This window comes from Hippocampus zosterae, chromosome 3 (genome assembly GCF_025434085.1).
Source record: "Hippocampus zosterae strain Florida chromosome 3, ASM2543408v3, whole genome shotgun sequence".
NCBI classification, from domain to species: domain Eukaryota; kingdom Metazoa; phylum Chordata; class Actinopteri; order Syngnathiformes; family Syngnathidae; genus Hippocampus; species Hippocampus zosterae.
Window position 1 is genome coordinate 3,720,381 of NC_067453.1, and position 21,349 is coordinate 3,741,729.

Genomic DNA, 21,349 nt, shown 5'->3' on the forward strand with positions numbered 1-21,349 from the left:
GCCTTGAAAAGCCACTTTTAAAATCAGAAGTTCAGGGGTACCCCAAGAAATGATTTCTAACTGCTCACAATCATAACCACAAAAATTATCGCGGAACTGCTCCTCCAAAACAAGTAAATATAAGTGCACGTATGATATGTAAGGCATATATCAGATATCTGCTAGCTCACTACTTTTCAGGTGCCCTTGAGGAAGGTATTGTCCCCACAACCTCAGCTCAAGTGGTGTGGCACTCACTTCTGTCTATCACGTAGCATGGTCTAACCGTCTGTGTGGGCAGGTTACACCAAATGTTGATAAGTACCATATTTTCACAACTATAAGGTGACATTAAAAGTCTAAAATTTTCTCCAAAATGGACAGGACGCCTTATAATGCGGAGCGTCTAGTGCATTGGTGGGCAAACTACGGCCCGCGGGCCGGATCCGGCCCATTGGTCTTTTTAATCAGGCCCGCCGAAGATTGATGCACAATTAAAGTTTGATTGCATTCATTTCGTTTGGAATTGTAATGACAGGTATTTCAACAAGAGGTGGCGCAGTTACTTCAAGTTGCAGATCAAAGGGAGGGAGGGGAAGACAAAGAAAGAGGGAGAAAGTAATGACCATCGAAGGGAAAGTGATATGTATCTGATTAAACGAAGCGGGTAACAAAGTACAAAACATTCAGGAGACACCTGGAGTCGGAAAGACTCAAATCTACGAGACTTTGAAAAACAAGGAAACGATTCTTACTCAGTCCGATTCTGGCAATTTCCATGCTCGGAGTGAATTGCTTGTGGCTCAAGGAAATGAACATTTCCACGAATGGTTTGATTCTTATCATGTTAAAAACTTTCCGCAAACCTGACCACGAAACAGAGTCGGAGAGCAGTCAAATGTGTAGAGCGTGAACAACAGGGGGCTCAGTACACATCCTTGAGGAGAACCGGTGCTGGGTGTGATGGTGGAGAAGAATGTTACATTATTACTCGCATACAAAGACATTGTGCTATCTTCTTTATTTTCTATTTCTATTTCTAACTTTTCTAATATTTTCTGCTTCTCATTTGGCGCCCCCGGGAAAATAATTGCCCACCCTGGTCTAGTGTATGCGCCGAGTTCCAAAGCCTGACTTAAAGCACCTCGGCCAACACCCTGTCTATATAGAGAAAAGGCGGAGTGAGTGACGACAGGCATGCGGAGGTCCGCCAATGAGTGAAGGATGGGCGTGTAAGAGGACGCTAAAGGCACGTCCCTAGCAGGTACCAGTCGCCAATGAGTGAAGGGTGAGCGTGTAAGAGGACGCTAAAAGCACACCCCTAGCAGGTACCAGTGCGTGAGTACATTGTAAATTGGCGAAATAAAGTACAACCGAACTCAGTTTTATTTCCGGTGACAGATAATCACTTTGGAGTTGATGCACGTAAAGAATGTTTACGAAACAGCAAGCAGAACTTCATGGGCAGTAAAGTGGGCTAGGACATTCACAGATCACTGCTGTGAAGTGGGCACTCTCACCACCACCAATAAATATGATGACAATAATAAGACATTGAATTAAGTGATGTCTACAATGATTCAGATTTGAACCTTGAAGAGTTACTTTCTGCTTGGCTCTCGATGAAGGCGGACGCTTTTTGCACAGCTCCTCTGCCCTCCCACCTTTTTTTTCCCTGCTCGCCACTTAGTCTTTTGTGCTGTCTTTGTCCAACTTTTTTTCCCAAGCCTCCTAAATTTCCCCAGTGTGGGACAAATAAAGGATATCTTACCGTGTTTTCATCCGAAGAACTAACCATGGAATTAGTTGGCTGGTCTCTCAATGTAATCGACAATTTTTTTTTGACAAAAAGAGCGGGCAGTGGAGAGCCTGCTTGCCCTCCGGGGACACTTGCTGCCGGATACGCCCTGGATCCATGGATAAAGTGGAGACGGGTGTGCCTGACAGTACTGTCCGTGGAGGATGTGGAAGACATCTACATCATTGGCCTTTTGATAACAGGTATGCTGCTGTTTGGTGTTGGCAGCTTGCTGTTCTATCGCAAAATTCAACCGACGGGAGCGGCTCTATTGGAAGTGAAGAAGCCGCCGGTCGCTCTGGATGGCTTGCCGCAAATGTCCAACACTCAGACTCAAGCGGTGACTGAGCTCAACCGCAATATTGTTGCGACTTTGCTGTTTTGGAGCGACTCCGTGCGATTGAAAATACCATGGAGACGTTGAAATCCACACTGCGGAAAGAATTTTCGGATCTGAATGATTGGCGCCAGTGAGGAGATACAGACGAAGGACTCAAGGCTGTCTGGAATTGTTGGCGGCCGTCTCTCCAAAACAAACAACGCTATCTGGCCTTTCCCCTGGATGGAAATATGCATGGAGTCTAGGGCCCCCACCACCACCCCCTTCCTTCTCGGCCATGGACTGATAAGCAGGGACTGTCTTCATGATGAGCAGACCTTGACGAATTTTTCCGCGGGACGCACAGTTCCAAATAATGTGCGGTTTTGGGACGCAAGGAAATTTCTCAGTCAAAACAAACAAAAAAAATTATGGCAGGCCTAAGGATTACACGGTAAAGATAGTTACCGGTAGCGTGTCGTTTCTGTGGCATCATTTTGACAGTACCGACAAATCGTTTCCCCATAAAAGTCACTGCACACGAGTTGACTGTATGTGATCAAATCTGTCCTGTGTGATCAACACGATTTTACTGTGCCTGTATGTGTGTTTGTGCTGTGGTGTGTGAAGTGTGTTTCTTCTAATTTATTTTTGTTTGGTTCGTTTTCAGTGTTGGGGGGACGGAACAGATAACGTTATGTGCGCATGCGGGTTGTTATTTTAGTCCACAAACTGATGAATCGCATGGATGACAGTTTGCAATGGTGGCTAAAAAAACTCACAAAGGTCTACTAATTATGACATTTGAGAAATGGGAATGCCAGTCTGATTTTTTGTATGAATATGTCCGAAGGGCGTATCACTAAACTCACCTGTGACGTATGCACAGAACACGAGAGCAAGATACGACGAGAGGCACGATTACGAGGCAAGTTGGTCATTAGATCTATAGGCTAATCACTATGGAAAATATTATGAAACAGTATTGGTGATTCTATAATTTACTGGTTGTAGCATGGTAACTTTATGAATAAAACATTTGTCACAAGGGGTGGTTATGCTCATGTTAACTGTTGGTAGAACTAACGATGACGTGTGGTAGATTCTTTCATCAAATTGATAGTAGATTACACATGCATCGTTAAGGGAAGAGGATGTCAAGTCACATCAATACTTACCTGTATTAATGATTACCAGGAAATTACGGTAATCTTTGCAGTGTGAGATTGGAAAAAAAAATACTCTGATTTTGTGGTATGCTTCAATCATGATTCCATATGAGTAAACCATATTTTGATCCATTTATTTTTTTGAATAAACCTGGAGTACACAGCTGCCAATGTAATGTTCATCGTTAACGTTCATCAAACATTTACCCTAGAAACATTATACTTTTGAGATTAGAATTCTTGATTATGAATATCAGTCAAAATAGAAAAATGGGTTCCCAAGTTGAACGTTTACGGAACCCAAAATTAGTTTCCCAATGGGTAATCCGACAAAACCGAAAAACGGTTACCGTGAATATCCGAAATCTTGCAGGCCTGCTACTGAATTATTTAACATTTTGCAGCATTCGTTTATAATTGTATGTATATGTTTTTGTTTGTGTTATTATCATATGCAATTGAATAAGTAGACCATTTCAGAATTTGAAATTTGGGACTCTCTAAATGCATCATGGGACTCATACTTTTCTGATCAGCGAGTCCCAGGGACTCGCTCGTGGTGAACTGTAAAATTATCACTGATCATCCTTGTTTGAGTTCGATCAAAACTTTGTTGACTTTGGCAAGCTATGTGGTTTTCCTAGGGATGAAATAGTGCACCGAGACCCTCATCAGCTCATTCTCCATTTCCCTGTGGAATATTTGGAGCTCGGTGGCTTCCTTACTCCCACAAGCTGTTGTTCTTCCTTCGTTGCATCACACTAAGAATGACTTTGCCATTATCTTTTCATGGTATCAGTGATTGGGTCAGGATTCATTACATTTTTCACACCTCCATAGAAACACTGGTAAAAATGTAGAGTTGGTGGGGGATGTTGGCAGGAGCCATCCCTTTCCACTGGCATCCTTGGACATCCAGGGAATGAACACTGAGAGAGTCTCAACTTTTCTTTTCTTACTTCTGCTCATCTTCATTCTTCTCCTTTCTAGAGCATGCCTCCACCTTTCTAAATGTTCCTCCACCTGCCTCCTGGTTTCACTGCCCAGCACAATGTCGTCTGCGAACAGCAGGTTCCATGGGGAGGCCAGTCATCTGTCAGCCAATCCATCACTCTTGCAAAGAGGAAGGGGCTGAGAGATGATCCCTGATGCAGTTCCACCACCACCTTAAACTCCTCGATGACATCTACAGCACAACACACCACTGCCACCCTCATAAATATCCTGTATTATTTTAGAATATTTTAGAATGCGGTCGTTTGCAAGACATTTAGCACCATGCTCCCCACAAACATGTGGTGTGATAAACCGGAGAGTGGGCACCCATCATCCGGGCGCACCCCAGCCCAGTGTCGTACAGCATTCCACGCGGGGGGAAATCATGCTTCCCCCCCCCCCCCCCGCTAAACATGACCAACCGGGGGGCGACGGCGCAACGGTATCGGCGCGTCTAGGCGGAATTCTGACTTAGAGGTGTTCAGTCATAATCCCGCAGATGGTATCCTCGCACCATTGGCTCCTCAGCCAGGCACATACACCAAATGTCTGAACCTGCGGTTCCTCTCGTAGTAAGCAAGATTGCTATTGTGACAACTTATTATCAGTAGGGTAAAACTAACCTGTCTCACGACGATCTAACTCCAGATTTCCTCAAAGAATACCAAAGTTCCTCTCTGGGTACTCCGTCAAAGGCAGAAAATGCAGCTCCTTCTAACCTTCGCCGTACCTCTCCATCAACACCCTCAAGGCAAATCATGCATCTGTAGTCCTCTTTGTCAGCATGAAAGAATACTATTGTTTACAACTACCAACTCACTTTTGTCGTGATTAGAGCTTCCGCTGCTCTTTCCCACAACTTTATTGTGTGGCTCATCAATTTCATGACGGCAACTCTGCACCTCGCACACCTTGTTCTTGAAAATGTGCACCAGCACACTTTTCCTCCATCCCTCAGGCATCTTCTCACCATCTTGTTTCTAACAACAGCTCACAAATTATTTCTAAAGGAATAACTTAGTTGTAGCCTCGTTTTTTTCACAAGACACAGTAAATGCATTTTAAAATGGCACCATTCATCAACCAGTATGCCAGGTATTTGGAATAGTGATCAACCCTCATCTCCGTTCCACCAAGAGTAAAAAACATTGAAATATCATGTGGCTAGTTCCCAGATCTTGTTAAAACAACACACTAAGAGCTTGGTCTCATCTACATTTAAAACATTTTTTTGTTTCACAGTTGAATTTCCAGTGCGGTACTTTCTTTTTGTAAAAGTGAAATCTTCATTTTCACTGGGCCCTCACTTGTCCTTTGTACGCTGTGCTGTGCTGTGAATATTGCTTCACTACCGCAACACACATGCAACGCTGCGCTCTGATTTAATTTTTCAACAATCTAATTTTCAGCGCTGTGTCAAAAAATGGTGATAGCTTTCAACTGTTCATTGTGGTACTCTGACATTGTATTGTGCTGTTTACCTTTTTAAAGACCTGTTTAGTGACTGTATGCTCAGTAACCTCATTAAATTACTTCTCACCTTTTATCCACGACCCTCCCACCCCCGTCTGCCTGCTTGATGAACACAGCTTTAATTAATGAGTTGAATTCTGGTCGAACACAGGAAAGGGGGGAAGTCCAATTGTTTGGATGAAGCCTAATGCTCTGTCTGCCACTTGACTACAAAGTGTGGTATTGCGCTGCCACACGGGGCAGGTTAAGTCGGGATTTACCGTACAATTAATCAACTGTCTATTGTCTATTAATGGCTTAGTCAGGGGGAAAGCATAGTGCAGATTTTTTCAGCAGGCATTAATATATTATAGATCATCAGCCAGAACATATACGAAATTTACATATATGCACAGCTGTCAAATGAGGCTCCGTGAAAACTCTCGACTGCACCATGCAGCCCATTCGTCCATTCACAGGCATCAAGGCTCGATCCCAGGTGGTTGGGCAAAGAGCATACAACGTCATGGACATCCGTCATTCATAGGGCTCCACCGCTGATTGGCAACTGAACCCACACTGCCTGCATGAAATCAGGCGAGTAAACTGCGAAACCAGCAGTGATTTTATATACAGGTATGTAGGCACCAAAAACATAATCTTCACTTGAAAACAGTTGAGGGTGTAGTTTCAGTATGAGCTTTTCAAACTATAAATTAGGAAACCTTGGATTAGGGACATTGTGATTTTCAGCTCTTGTCTGGCATATTTTTATTTTCAGTTCAAATTCAGAAAACCTTTCCAACAAAGAAAGGTTCATGTAAACTGTTAAAAGCCCCAAATTGAGTTGACATTTTTCCTCTAATGCAGGGGTGTCAAACGCATTTTTTGTCGTGGGCCACTTTAAAAGTACGTCTTCCCTCAGAGAGCCCTTATGAGAGTGAAACCACAAAAATGTTTACCCGTCTCATCACATGATTACTTGTACACAACAAGTGAATGGATTTTTCGTTTTGAAATCAGTTAAGTCAATTATAATAGTGTGTCAGTTATTGTTCAAGTGAGTGTAAAAAAGGGACCAAAATGATTGCAAAATTACGTTATTTACTACACCTGAAAATTTGACATTTTGGTACAGATTTTAGCAAGGTCATGGGAGTTGATACACATGATTGTCTTTCGGAGGGCCACATAAAATGATATGGCGGGCCAGATTTCCCCCTGGGCCTTGAGTTTGACATCTGTGCACTAATGGATTGAAGTCCTGTATTAAAAACACGGTTCGCAATATTTTTGTCCAAATTATTCTTTTATTGTTGCTCGAGAAATGCTTCATACTTTTCGGTGTGTTGAAGACAGAAACATCTCTCCTAACTGTGAGCCAGAATCATTGGTTGACTTATCTGGCGGGGTGGGTCGCTTCTCGCAGTCTAACCTGTCCTCACACACCATGTTTACGCTGTGTTGAAGTGTGATCATCTTGCAGCAAAAATTTTAATCACAGTATCATTTCCCATAGGAGCAACCCTTTTTTTGCTTCCTGACATACAATTAATAGACAGACATATGGCGTCGATTTGGCTGCACTCCCTTTGCGAATCTGTCTATTGCCACCTACCCCGGCCCCCTTAAAAAAAAAAAACACATGAGCATGTGGGTCCTCCTACACCCACATGCATGCTGCACACAATCCGAATGAGGCCTTGCCCCCAAGACCACTGCTGGTTTCACTTTGAATCAACTCATTGAATTTGAACGGCAATTCAGATTCATTCTCCTTAAAATAGGTAAAGTAATTATTCCCAGTGGATAAATTGGAAGGGCTCTTTTCACACACCCTCACATCTATTTATATAGGCTTTCATAGGTATAGTAAGGAACATCTTTCACGCTAAGCTCATATTTTTCTCTTTGTGCGTGTGAAATCTGCTTCCCTGTGGTGTGCGATATCCAAAATATACAGCAGAATGTAAACAGAATTTCCCCCTTCAGGGATGAAAATGAGCAAACCAGTTCAGTCTGTAAGGGCTGGTAATCCTGTTAAAAAGACAATTTGTATCTTTGGCCTAAAATGGTCATTTCAGTTGGAAAAACTTTCAAATACAAGTGAGTGACATTTATGGCAACTATGTTAGTTATTTGTGCAATAAAGCAAGTTTTTAGTTTGATGTTTAAATTGTGGCTCAATAAAAGTGACACCATTCTCAAAACTGTTGTTTGTTTTTTTTCTTTTTTTTGGAGGGGGTGGGGGGGTGTGAAATGCACAAAATGTGCCCAATAGCAAAACAAAAGCATATGGTCAAATTGCCCAACTTAAAATGTGATCAGTTTGTTACCCTTGACATATTGAGTTCACCCAAAATTATTTTTCCACAGTGTGGTTCAAATACACGTGTGGGGAAAAAAGCTTGAAAAATCCACATGTAAAGGTAAAAATCGAATATGTACGAGTCTGGATTGCAAGCCAATGCACAACACTGTGCTGTTCTCTTTGTTTTTGATGAGTCAAAAGGGGGACGGTTCAATGTTATCCATCTGACACATTTCAATGAAAATACATTGCCATTATAATGAAATGTGGAATTGCGCCTCAAAGAATAGGAGTTGTTCCTTTGCTCTTAACATCTGGGATATCAACTGCAGCGCTGTGGAACAGATTACGGAAATGATGAACAAGGACGCGGAATCATCAGCACACCTTCAGTGTAAAAAGCATGGATGTGGCATGTAAATTGAAGTACATTCATTCCAAATGTCGACCTCAGAAATTCAAATTGTTGACGTCGTTTGTGTCGAAAATCTGACTCCAGGTCTCATGAAAAGAGTCCACATACCGCTTCGAATGTTAAATGCTGACCAACGGGTTCATTAAAAAAAAAACAGGCAATGATAATCTGAAAAAAAAAACAACTTACTGTTCTGCATGATGGAGGCAACTCCGGTCTCCCATCTTGTTTGACTTCTGTAATCTGTCCAAACAGAAAACATCTTTCACTCGGTCATCATGGAGAGCGTGCGCAGCTCTGTCATCTTTGGCATGATAGCTGCTAAATGAGGCAAACAGTAGAGCATCAAATTCTGGTCAAGAGTTCATCATTATTTGAGAGGGGAGGAAGGAAAAAGCAGTTGAGCAAAAAGAATCACTTGAAAGTGGTTTTGTCATTTTCCATATTTTGATTTGACAACGTTATAAATAGTTTGGGGAGTGTTACAAACTCATGATGAGTAATCAGATCAATTACTTAACGTGAAGTGTCGAGTGAAACGTTTCAGTGCTGTGAAATGCATGAAATGCAACGGATGAAATAATAAACATTTTTATTGTGTATTTCAATATAACAGCAGACATCACTGCTGAAATAAATTGCATTGAAACAGTGATTCGACACCAGCGTGCCGTGAAGCCTAATGTGGGGTGGGAAAATATCAATTTCCGCTTGATTGCAAAAACAATTATTTATTGACTTCAATTAATGGACAAACTGCATTTGTGGGTGACGCCAAGAACAAATAAATGCCGTTTAACTTTTGTCACCATTTTGTGGAAAATGTTTCACTGTGCCGTGAGATATAGTTTGTGGGAGTTGTAAAATAGGTCCCATGGCAAAATCAAGTTTGGGAAACATTTCTGTACAGCCAAATAAGTTGTACAGGAAAACTGTCATCGATAATGACTCAAATATTACAAAAGTGCATAAGCTTGAGGAACTATATCAATAGTTTCGGCATACAGTACAAACTGTGCAAAAAGAAAAACAAATGGGATAGTATTTATGTTCGATATATTTTAAATATTACTTATTTATATACTACTTATTTTGTAATGTGAATATTCAGTATATGTGTTTATTCTGTATTTTGTAATACATGGAGAGTCAATGTTTTCCATGGTATAATAAATGTACTGCAACTAGTTCCACAAATATAGGTCCTTGTTTACAGCTGATGTCGGGTTCACGCGCGCGCGCACACACACACACACGCACACAGATTTTTCCATTCAGTATTGCGAAAATGAATACACATCGGTATCATTTTATATGTAAATGTTCTGATGGAAGAGAATCCATCTACGGATAAAATTGTAATTGTGTCCTCTAAAAAAATTACAAACAGAAAAACTTACTTTTCAAGGGGGTTGTCATTTATGTTGAGCGATTTTTTTTCTAAACGTTTTGTGTCCATGGGATAACCCCATCAATAGATGATGATGGTGTGGCAGACTAAACAAATTGTTAAGACAGAGGAGCGTTTTATTTAAAAAAAATGTACAGCTGCATTTGATTGTTTGTTTGAAACGAGAAACGCATACCGGCTGCTTCTTACACTACATAATAATAACAACATCAATAATAATAATAATAAGAAGAAGAATGATAAGAATACGACCAATTCCGTTTTTTTTATTTCCGCTTGTAAACACAATCTCAATTTACTAACGCTGCTAAAATGTAACCATGTAGACTATAAATTGTTGTGAGAATATGTATCGATGTATCCTCAACTAAAGTGTTCTCCACTTGGTTGAAGAATCGCGTCAACTTCAAAGCGATTCTCTTTTCTCGAGGCGCTCGTCACTAACGAACTAACGAGCATAATGAACCCGAAGCACGTCCAGGCAGACACAGGCCGGCAAGCGGGCACCTCGTCCCGACTGCACAGCACCTTCCATCCTATGAAAGAGGACAAAGAGTCCCGGCAGAGAAGCCGGAGCTCCGCGGCCGGCCGCCTTTGTGTGTTGGCGGGATTTTGCTGTCTTTGCCTCGTTGCGACTCATTCAAAAACAGCAGCACAACACCGCGGCGGGGAGCTCAGTTTGACCACTATAATGGAGTTCCGTTCAACACACTGATTACAAATGTAAACGTTTCATTCCGCCGCTTTGAACGTGCTGATATGAAGAGAAGGGACGGGGGTGATATATTGGCTCCACTTCTACAACAGTACTTCACTACTCCTGCTGCTGCAACTACTACCACTATTTATAATAATAATAATGATGATGATTATGATGATGATGACGATGATGATGATGATGATTATTATTATTATTATTTGTCAAGACCCCAAGCCTTAGTGGTTTAGAAAATGGAGGAATGAACTTTGGGACTATAGTAATACTTCTGCTGTGAGTAAATTAATAATAAAACTCACTGCTCCTCTCTCAAAAAAGAGGCTTAGCCAAAATACGAAGTGGCCAGAGCCAATAAATGGAGTGAGCCCATGTGGAACGGGAGCACGTAATAAAATAATAATCATAATAACAATAAAAAGAATAATAATGATTACATTGCAATGTGGGTAAAATGGATCTTGCCCCGCTATACACGATCCATTTTGTTAAAAAAACAACAACAACAAAAAAAACGATTTCATGCTGTTTATATTCCAAGTACATGTCGGCCCTGTTTCTTTCCAGTGAAAGTGGAAATAGGCCTATAACGCTGCATGCTGCATCAAGCGCCTTTGCTTTAAACACCGTTTACGGTCATGCTTTTTCAAGCGGCTCGGAAGATGAATGAATGAATGAATAAATTTTAATAGTTCTTGTGTCGGCGGGCTATAAAGGCACTCAGTCCATCTTGACAACGCTTTGCATTTTGATATTTAGGTTCTTGGGTGCTTCAAAGAATACGATCGCGACTACGAGACTGATAAATAATTGCGTCGCTGTACTGCATTTAAAACAAACAACCTAAAAGAGAAAATCAACAGACTCAGGTGTGGTAAAGTAGGCGACATTTATTCACGACATTACATTATTCTTTTGCAAAAGAATAAATCAACAGAAAGCCGCCTTCGTGACAAACGGGTGTGTTTCGCTGTATCTGTGACGTGAGGGGCTCAGGTGGTCCCACGCGCATTCAGACTTGTTTGTGCACGTGGCGTCTCTTCATTAGAACACTTGGGAGCGGTTCCCTATCCTCTCTACAAACAAAAGCGCGTTTTTTTCACGCATGTTCAAGTGGAGATCGGATGACATTCGTCATTATGAAGGCGTCATTAACGCTATTTTACTTATTTTATTTTACTTATCTTACTGTTTATTGTGCATGTTAAATTGCTCCATGTACAACACTTTGTATGCAGCGATGGCTGTTTGAAAGTGCTCTATAAATACTGTTGACTTGACTTGACTTGACTATGTTAATTGGACAATTGATTCTGTTACATCCATTTTGAATGGGATCCCCCCCCCCCCCCAATTCAGACGTGCATGGGATGATGGAGTTCCTCCCCGAATGTCGGCTGGATTGTGCTGTCATTAACAACTTCATTGGAAAGTAAATAGTGCCCCCCCCCCCAATTAAACCCTCTCTTCCCTAATTCTTCATGTTTCAACAACTCAGAAAGCTCTTCCAAAAATCACACAAAACAGGTACCGACCGTGAATTAGAGGATTTTTTTTTTAATTTTTAAAAAATTTTAAAATTTTTAATTTGTAGATTAGTTTTGTTTCGTAAAACGAGATCACAAACAACTATGTGGGAGGAGAAATGAAATATTACTTAAGTGGATGATTTATTCTATTTGGACAATCTCGGAGTAGGTAACGTATATGTTTCGACATATTTGGTCAGTTCTGTGAATGGTACAATTAGTGGAGACAAAAATAAAGCAAAATCCCAGCTTTGTTTCAAAGAAAAAAAAGTTTCCATTTCGAAGAGACAAAATGTGTTTTCGAACACGGTCCTACAAATCTGCATTTTCATTTCTTGAACATTAATTTAAATTTTGTAGCATATATATTATCATTTTCAAATTCCCCCTCAAAAGGCGCTACATTTCAACTGACTCCGAAGTACAGTCTGACGGGTGCACATTGGCAAGAGCTGAAGAAAGAAAAAGTGAGAATCAAAGGAAAGGTTGCGCGGGCCTACCTTTTTGTGGCATCCTGTGAGTAAACTTTTAATTTGCTCCTACTTATTATTCTTCCCTCCAATTAGTTTCTCTTTGACTGAAGAGAAGTGCAGAGACAGACTCGGGAGCAAAGCGAGTGGGAGGTAGGGAGGCTGGTTGGGAGCGTGGGAGGGGAAAGAAGGAGGAGGGGTGCTGAGAGTTGATCAATAGCGAAGAGGGGGAGGGAATATTTAAAATCAAAAAGGTGGTGAGTTCTTTAGTGAGTGCTTAAGTGGGTGTCTTCAGTTCAGTTTGGAGTCGCGAGCGAGACAGAGAAAGGGAGTGATAGAACAAGAGACTGTGACACTCTCTGTCTCTCTCTATCTCTCTCTCTCTCTGACACACACGTACACACACACACACACACACACACACATACACACACACACACACACACACATACACACGCACACATACACGCACTCGCACGCACACGCACAGCAGGTATGTGTTCCTCGAATCGGTCCTTGGCCTCGAGGACCGAAGGTCGGTCCTTGGCCTCGGAGTCAAGTTCTTTGGTCCCTGGCCTTGGCCTCGGGTTGCCGGTCCTCGGACACAACGAGATTCGAACCTCTAATCCTTCGTCCACAGGAATAGTGTGGGCCCGAGTAAAGCGAAAAATCATGAAGAAATGTGTGAGTGTCTTTCTTCCAATTTACTTTCGTTTTGTTTTGTTTTCAGTGTTGGGGGCGGGGAACGCAAAAGATGACGTTATGTGCGCATGCGGGTTGCTATTTTTGTGCGCAAACTGAGGACTCGCGCGGATGAAAGTTTGAGATAGCGGCGAAAAAACCCTCAGAAAGGTCTACGAATTACCACATTTAAGAAATGGGAATGCCAGTCTGATTTTTCGTATGAATCGTCCAAAGGGCGTATCACTAAACTCACCTGGAATGTATGAACAGAACACAAGAGCGAGATACTACGAGAGGCACGATTACGAGGCAAGTTGGTCATTAGATTTGTAGGCTAATCGTGATGAAAAATATTATGAAACAGTATTGGTGATTCTATAATTTACTGGTTGTAGCATGGTAACTTTATGAATAAAACATTCGTCACAAGGTGTACTCGTGATAATGTTAACTGTTGGTAGAACTCATGATGACGTGTGTTAAATTATATCGTCAAATTGATAGAAGATTACAGATGCGTCGTCTTGGGAAGAGCATGTCAAGCCACATTAAGACTTACCTGTATTAATGATTGCCAGTAAATTAATCTTTGCAGTGTGAGATTGGAAAAAATACTCTGATGATGCCACATGAGTACACCAGCTTTTGATCCATTTATCCATCCATCCATCATCTACCGCTTATCCGGAGCCGGGTCGCGGGGGCAACAGCTTTAGCAAGGAAGCCCAGACTTCCCTCTCCCTAGCTACTTCGTCCAGCTCTCCCCGGGGGATCCCGAGTCGTTCCCAGGCAAGCTGGGTGACATAGTCTCTCCAGCGTGTCCTGGGTCTTCCTCGGGGTCTCCTCCCGGTGGGGCATGACCGGAACACCTCACCGTGGCGGTGCTCAGGAGGCATCCTAATCAGATGCCCAAGCCACCTCATCTGGCTCCTCTCGATATGGAGGAGAAGCGGCTCGGCTCTGAGCCCCTCCCGGATGACCGAGCTTCTCACCTTATCTCTAAGGAAGAGCCCGGACACCCTGCGGAGAAAACTCATTTCGGCCGCTTGTAACCGGGATCTCGTTCCTTCGGTCATGACCCATAGCTCGTGACCATAGATGAGGGTTGGAACGTAGATCGGCTGGTAAATTGAGAGCTTCGCCCTTTGGCTCAGCTCCTTCTTCACCACGACAGACAGATACGACGTCCGCATCACAACAGACGCTGCACCAATCCGCCTTTCGATCTCCCGCTCCCTTCTGCCCCCACTCGTGAACAAGACCCCAAGATACTTGAACTCCTCCACTTGGGGCAAGATCTCCTCCCCGACCCGGAGGGGGCACTCCACCCTTTTTCGACTGAGGACCAGGGTTTCAGATTTGGAGGTGCTGATCTTCATCCCAACCGCTTCACACTCGGCTGCGAAACGCTCCAGTGAGAGTTGGAGAGCCCTGTTTGAAGGAGCCAACAGCACCACATCACCTGCAAAAAGCAGGGATGCAATACTGAGGCCCCCAAAACGGACCCCCTCAACGCTTCGGTTGCGCCTAGAAATTCTGTCCATAAAGGTTATGAACAGAATCGGCGACAAAGGGCAGCCTTGGCGGAGTCCTACCCCCACTGGAAACTATTCCGACTTACTGCCGGCAATGCGAACCAAACTCTGACATCGGTGGTTTGGTGACCGAACAGCCCGTATCAGGGGGTTCGGTACCCCATACCCTCGAAGCACCTCACACAGAAATCCTCGAGGGACACGGTTAAACGCCTTCTCCAAGTCCACAAAACACATGTAGACTGGTTGGGCGAATTCCCACATACCCTCGAGGACCCTGCTAAGGGTGTAGAGCTGGTCCACTGTTCCACGGCCGGGATGAAAACCACACTGCTCCTCCTCAATCTTAGGCTCGACTTTCTGACGGACCCTCCTCTCCAGCACCCATGAATAGACCTTACCAGGGAGGCTGAGGAGTGTGATCCCTCTATAGTTGGAACACACCCTCCTGTCCCCCTTTTTAAAAAGAGGGACTACCACCCCGGTCTGCCAATCCAGAGGCACTCTCCCTGTTGACCACCCGATGTTGCAGAGGCGTGTCAACCAGGACAGCCCCACAACATCCATAGCCTTGAGGAACTCCGGGCGGATCTCATCCACCCCTGGGGCCTTGCCACCCAGGAGCTTTTTAACCACATCGGTGACTTCAGCCACAGAGATAAGAGAGCCCACCTCAGAGTCCCCGGGCTCTGCTTCCTCCAAGGAAGAGATAAGATAAGATAAGAAAAACCTTTATTAGTCTCACAATGGAGAAATTCCCAATTCACAGCAGCAAAGTAAGTAAGAAGTAGAACAACAAAATATAGGAGCTGCTGGAAAGGCAGCCACTCTCGCGGCGCCATTTTGAAGTCAAAATAACAAAAATAACACAAGACAACACATAGGACACAGACAGTCGTTCAATCTTCACCAATTTTCTGCATACACTTTGTTGTCTGAAGCAGTTCTAGATGAAAGAGGAGAGGATCAAATTGTCCTTTCTCCAGTGGATCAGAGACGTCATGCTGAAAATGTGCACACGTCTGCTACAAGCTAAGTTTTGAAAGCAAACACAAAGCTGTAGCATCCATTGACGAAAAGAGATTAGTTCACTTCTCCTGTCCCACGTAATCCGCTTCAAACTCCAAGCCGCGACTCCCAGCTCCAAATCCGCATCGGCACTCCGCGCCAACGCTCCTTTCTTCTCATCGTCGGCTCCTCAAGACCTCCATCCATCCAGCTGCAGACCGTTCAACAGCACCGATCTCTCCGCTGAACAAAGCGGGTCTGTGAAAAATGCTGCCCATTACAGGCGCAAGACACAAGCGCCCCGGGACTGTCCAGCAACGACAGTCAAATGGCGCCGACATTCCTCCAGTCAAAAACAGTGCTGGTATACCCATGCTGCCGAGAAGGCGCAACCACCAAGCACAGAGTCTCCTCCTTGATGAATGTCGTGGCCAAAAAATGCTGAAAAAGGTCCACATCAAGTCCACACGACGTAACAACAAACACAAAGTGACAAAAGAAACACAAGAACAACAAAAAAAAGCAAGGCTCATGAGAGCACTTGCTGACGGCTGCCTACTCGGGCGACATCTTGACTTCAAAGACGTCAAAGGAAGACGTGTTGGTGGAGTTGAGGAGGTCTTCGAAGTACTCTGCCCACCGGTTCACAACGTCCCGAGTCGAAGTCAGCAGCGCCACATCCCCACTGTACACAGTGTTAGTAGTGCACTGCTTCCCCCTCCTAAGACGTCGTATGGTGGACCAGAATTTCCTCGAAGCCGTCCGGAAGTCGGCTTCCATGGCCTCACCAAACTCTTCCCACGCTCAGGTTTTTGCCTCGGCGACCACCGAAGCCGCGTTCAGCTTGGCCAGTCGATACCCGTCAGCTGCCTCTGGGGTCCCATAGGCCATAAAGGCTCGATAGGAGTCCTTCTTCAGCTTGACGGCATCCCTTACTGCTGGTGTCCAACAGCGAGTACGGGGGTTGCCGCCACGACAGGCACCAACCACCTTACGGCCACAACTCAGATTGGCCGCCTCAACAATAGAGGCACGGAACATGGTCCACTCGGACTCAATGTCCCTCGCCTCCCCCGGAACATGGGAAAAGCTCTGTTGGAGGTGGGAGTTGAAACTCACCACCAGGTGGTGATCAGTTGACAGCTCCGCCCCTCTCTTCACCCGAGTGTCCAGAACATGCGGCTGCAAATCCGATGATACAACGACAAAGTCGATCATCGAACTGCGGAGTCGGGTGTCCTGGTGCCAAGTACACATATGGACACCCTTATGTTTGAACAAGGTGTTCGTTATGGACAATCATGGCGAGCACAGAAGTCCAATAACAAAACACCACTCGAGTTCTGATCGGGGGGGCCGTTCTTCCCAATCACACCCCTCCAGGTCTCACTGTCATTGCCCACGTGAGCATTGAAGTCCCCCAGCAGAACAAGGGAGTCCTTAGCAGGAGTACTCTCCAGCACACCCTCCAAGGACTCCAAAAAGGGTGGATATGCTGAGCTGCTGTTTGGTGCATATGCACAAACAACAGTCAGGACCTGTCCACCCACCCAAAGGCGGAGGGAGGCAACCCTCTCGTCTACCGGTGTGAACCCCAATGTACAGGCACTGAGCCGGGGGGCAATGAGTATGCCCACACCTGGTCTGCGCCTCTCACCGTGAGCAACTCCAGAGTGGAAGAGAGTCCAACCCCTCTCGAGAGAACTGGTACCAGAACCCAAGCTGTGTGTGGAGGCAAGTCCGACTATATCCAGTCGGAAATTCTCTGCCTCACACACCAGCTCGGGCTCCTTCCCTGCCAGAGAGGTGACATTCCATGTCCCAAGAGCTAGCTTCTGCAGCCGAGGATCGGACCGCCAGGGTCCCCGCCTTTGGCTGCCGCCCAGCTAACATTGCACCCGACCCCTTTGGCCCCTCTCATGGGTGGTGAGTCCATGGGAAGGGGGACCCACGTTGCCTCTTCGGGCGTGCCCGGCCGGGCCCCGTGGGTGTAGGCCCGGCCACCAGGCGCTTGCCAACGAGCCCCACCTCCAGGCCTGGCTCCAGAGTGGGGCCACGGTGACCCGCGTCCGGGCAAGGGAAACCTTCGTCCATATATTGTCGTCATCATAAGGGTCTATGAGCCGTGCTTTGTCTGGCCCCTCACCTAGAACCTGTTTGCCATGGGTGACCCTGCCAGGGGCATAAAGCCCCAGACAACTTAGCTCCTAGGATCATTGGGACACGCAAACCCCTCCACCACGGTAAGGTGACGGCTCACGGAGGGGTGATACATTTATTTTTTAGAATAAACCTGGAGTACACAGCTGCTGGTGTAATATTCATTGTTAATGCATAGTTTTTCAGAATCAGAATCAGAATCATCTTTATTGGCCAAGTATGTAGAACACACAAGGAATTTGTCTCCGGTATAACACGCTGCACTAGTATCATCGTAAACAACAAAATCATTGAACCATTTTAGAGTAACCAGTAGTTTTGAAGTACCATTTTGTGGTGCAAGAAGAGTGACTGTCAGTGACTGTTTAAGGAGTTAATGGCTAGAGGGAAGAAGCTGTTTAAGTGTCTACTGGATTTGGTGCGCATGGATCTGTAGCGTCTGCCTGAGGGGAGTGGCTGAAAAAGGTGGTGGGCAGGGTGCGGGGGATCCAGGAGGATTTTCCGTGCCCTTGTCTTGATTCTTGCAGTGTACAAGTCCTCAAGAGTGGGTAGGGCGGTGCCAACGATTTTTTCTGCCGTCCTAACTGTCCGTTGAAGTCGGATTTTGTCCTTTTTTGTGGCGGCCCCAAACCAAACCGTGATGGAAGAACACAGGATTGATTCGATGACTGCAGTGTAGAACTGTCGTAGCACCTCCTGTGGCAGGCCATGCTTCCTCAGCAGCCTCAGGAAGTACATCCGCTGCCAGGCCCTTTTCAGGATGGAGATGGTGTTGACTTCCCACTTCATGTCCTGGGAGACTGTGATTCCCAGGAACTTGAAGGTCTCGACGGTTGACACAGGGCAGTTGGATAGTGTGAGGGGCAACTGAGGAGAAGAATGTTTCCTGAAGTCCACGATCATCTCTACAGTTTTGAGCGTGTTCAGCCTGAGGTTGTGTCGGCCGCACCAAAGCTCCAGCTGCTCCACTTGTTGGCGGTACGCAGACTCGTCGCCGTCTTTGATGAGACCGATGACCGTGGTGTCGTCTGCGAACTTTATGAGTTTGACAGCTGGATCTGTTGAGGTGCAATCGTTTGTGTAGAGAGAGAAGAGCAGAGGCGAGAGGACACATCCCTGTGGGGCACCAGTGCTGGTAGTGCGTATTGATGATGTTGTTGCTCCCAGTCTCACCTGTTGTGTCCGTCCCGTCAGGAAGCTGAGGATCCACTGGCAGATCGTAGGGGACACACCGATGTGGAGTAGTTTGGGGGTGAGGAGTTCCGGGATGATGGTGTTGAACGCAGAGCTGAAATCCACAAACAGAATCCTTGCGTAGGTCCCTGTGCTGTCGAGGTGCTCGAGGATGTAGTGCAGACCTATGTTGACTGCGTCTTCCACAGACCTGTTTGCCCGGTAGGCAAACTGGAGAGGGTCCAGCTGGGGTCCAGTGACGTTCTTTAGGTGATTCAGCACAAGGCGTTCAAAGGACTTCATGACCACAGACGTCAGGGCGACAGGCCTGTAGTCGTTCAGTTCCGATGTTGCCGATTTCTTGGGAACTGGGATGATGGTAGACTGTTTGAAGCAGGATGGGACCTCACACAGCTCCAGGGATCTGTTGAAGATTTGTGTGAAGACCGGAGCCAGCTGGTCAGCGCAGACTTTCAGGCAGGAGGGGGACACTTTGTCGGGCCCCGGAGCTTTCTTGATCTTTTGCTGCTTGAAGAGCCGTCTCACTTCCTGTTCGTGGATCTGTAGTGGAGAAAAAGAGGGTGGGGGGCTAGGTAGAGTGGTTTCTGGTAGAGGAGGGTGTGTGTGGGAAATGGGGGTGTCCTTTTCAAATCGGCAGAAAAACATGTTTAGTTCATGAGCAAGACCCTTATTGTTCACTGTTTGGGGGGATGGCATTCTATAGTTAGTGATTGCTTTCAGGCCATTCCATACAGATGCAGAGTCGTTAGCAGAGAACTGGTTTTTCAGCCTCTCTGCATAGCTTCTCTTTGCGATGTTAATTTCCTTTGTCAATTGGTTTCGGGCATGTTTGTACAGTGCCCGATCTCCACTTCTAAATGCGGCCTCTTTCTCTTTCCTGAGTTGCCTGAGTTTGGGAGTAAACCATGGCTTGTTATTGTTGAAGGAGCAGAATGACTTCGTTGGTACACACATGTCCTCACAGAAACTGATGTATGATGTTACAGTGTCTGTGTATTCATCCAGTGTGCCCGTTGAAGTTTCAAAGACGCCCCAATCAGTGCAATCTAAGCATTCTTGTAGAGCTAGCTTTGCTTCATCTGTCCATTTTTTCACAGTCTTAACAACCGGTTTAACACATTTGAGTTTCTGTCTGTATGTAGGTATTAAGTGGATTCAATTGTGGTCAGAAAGACCCAATGCTGCGCGGGCGACCGATCGGTATGCATTTTTGATTGTTGTATAGCAGTGATCTAGAATGTTGCCTTCTCTGGTGAAACAGTCTATGTGCTGCTTATATCTGGGAAGTTCACGGTTAAGATGTGCTCTATTAAAATCGCCCAAAATGATCAGGGGTGACTCTGGGTATTTTAGTTCGAGTTTGTTTACTTGTTCGGCTAGCGTTTGTATCGCCGTGTTAGCATTAGCTTGTGGCGCAATGTAAACACCGACTAGTAAAAAGGAGGTGAACTCACGTGGCGAGTAGAATGGCTTGCAGTTTAAAGACAGCGACTCCAGGTCCGGGCTGCAGTGTGCGTCGAGCTTCGTGACATCAGTGCACCATTCTTCGTTGATATAGAAGCAAATCCCACCACCCTTCGATTTCCCCGATAGCTCCGTGTCGCGGTCGGCTCGGAGAAGGCGGAAGCCGGGTAGATGTAGCGCGGGATCTGGATGGCGGTCACTGAGCCAGGTTTCAGTGAAGCAGAGCGCAGCAGAACGTGCAAATGTTTTGTTGGTCTTTGTGAGGAGAATAAGTTCGTCCATCTTTTTTGGCAGAGATCGTAGATTAGCAAGATGGATCGATGGGAGCGGGGTTCGAAATCCGCGCTGCCTGAGCTTGACGAGCACGCCGGCTCGCTTCCCCCTCCTCCGGCGGCGTCTCCATGCTCCGTACAGCGTAGCCGCTCCGCTCGCGATTAGCTCCGAAAAACCTTGTGGATTTTCGTGTGCTGGTGAAAAAAGACCGAGCGTAGACTCCCCAATGCGCAGCAACTTTTCCCTCGTGTAAGTAAGCCGCTCAGGGTCGCCAAAAACAAACGAAAATAACAAAAACAGGGATAATACTAGGGAGCGTGTGACCGAGGCTGCCATACCTGTCGGCGCCTGATGACAGGGTAAACATTGACCCTTGAAACATTATACTTTTGAGTGTCAGAATTCTTGATTATGAATATGAGTCACAAGAGAAAAATGGGTTCCTATGATGAACGTTTACGGAACCC

General features: G+C 45.3%; 1 protein-coding gene across 2 annotated transcripts in view; it reads right to left on the reverse strand.

Moving 5' to 3' along the window:
* Window positions 1-12,757, reverse strand: part of pax6a (paired box 6a) — a 57,420-nt gene extending 44,663 nt beyond the window's left edge. The window contains exons 1-2 of one of the 2 annotated variants that reach the window (XM_052060932.1): window positions 12,595-12,757; window positions 8,629-8,682 (exon numbers count right to left, since the gene is read on the reverse strand). In XM_052060932.1, coding sequence (XP_051916892.1) covers window positions 8,629-8,682; window positions 12,595-12,607 — 67 coding nt within the window. In that variant the 5' untranslated portion in view covers window positions 12,608-12,757. Of the gene's footprint in view, window positions 1-8,628; window positions 8,768-12,594 lie in introns of those variants that run through there. The other variant, XM_052060931.1, reaches the window with a different exon arrangement.
* Between the last annotated feature and the right edge of the window lie 8,592 nt (window positions 12,758-21,349).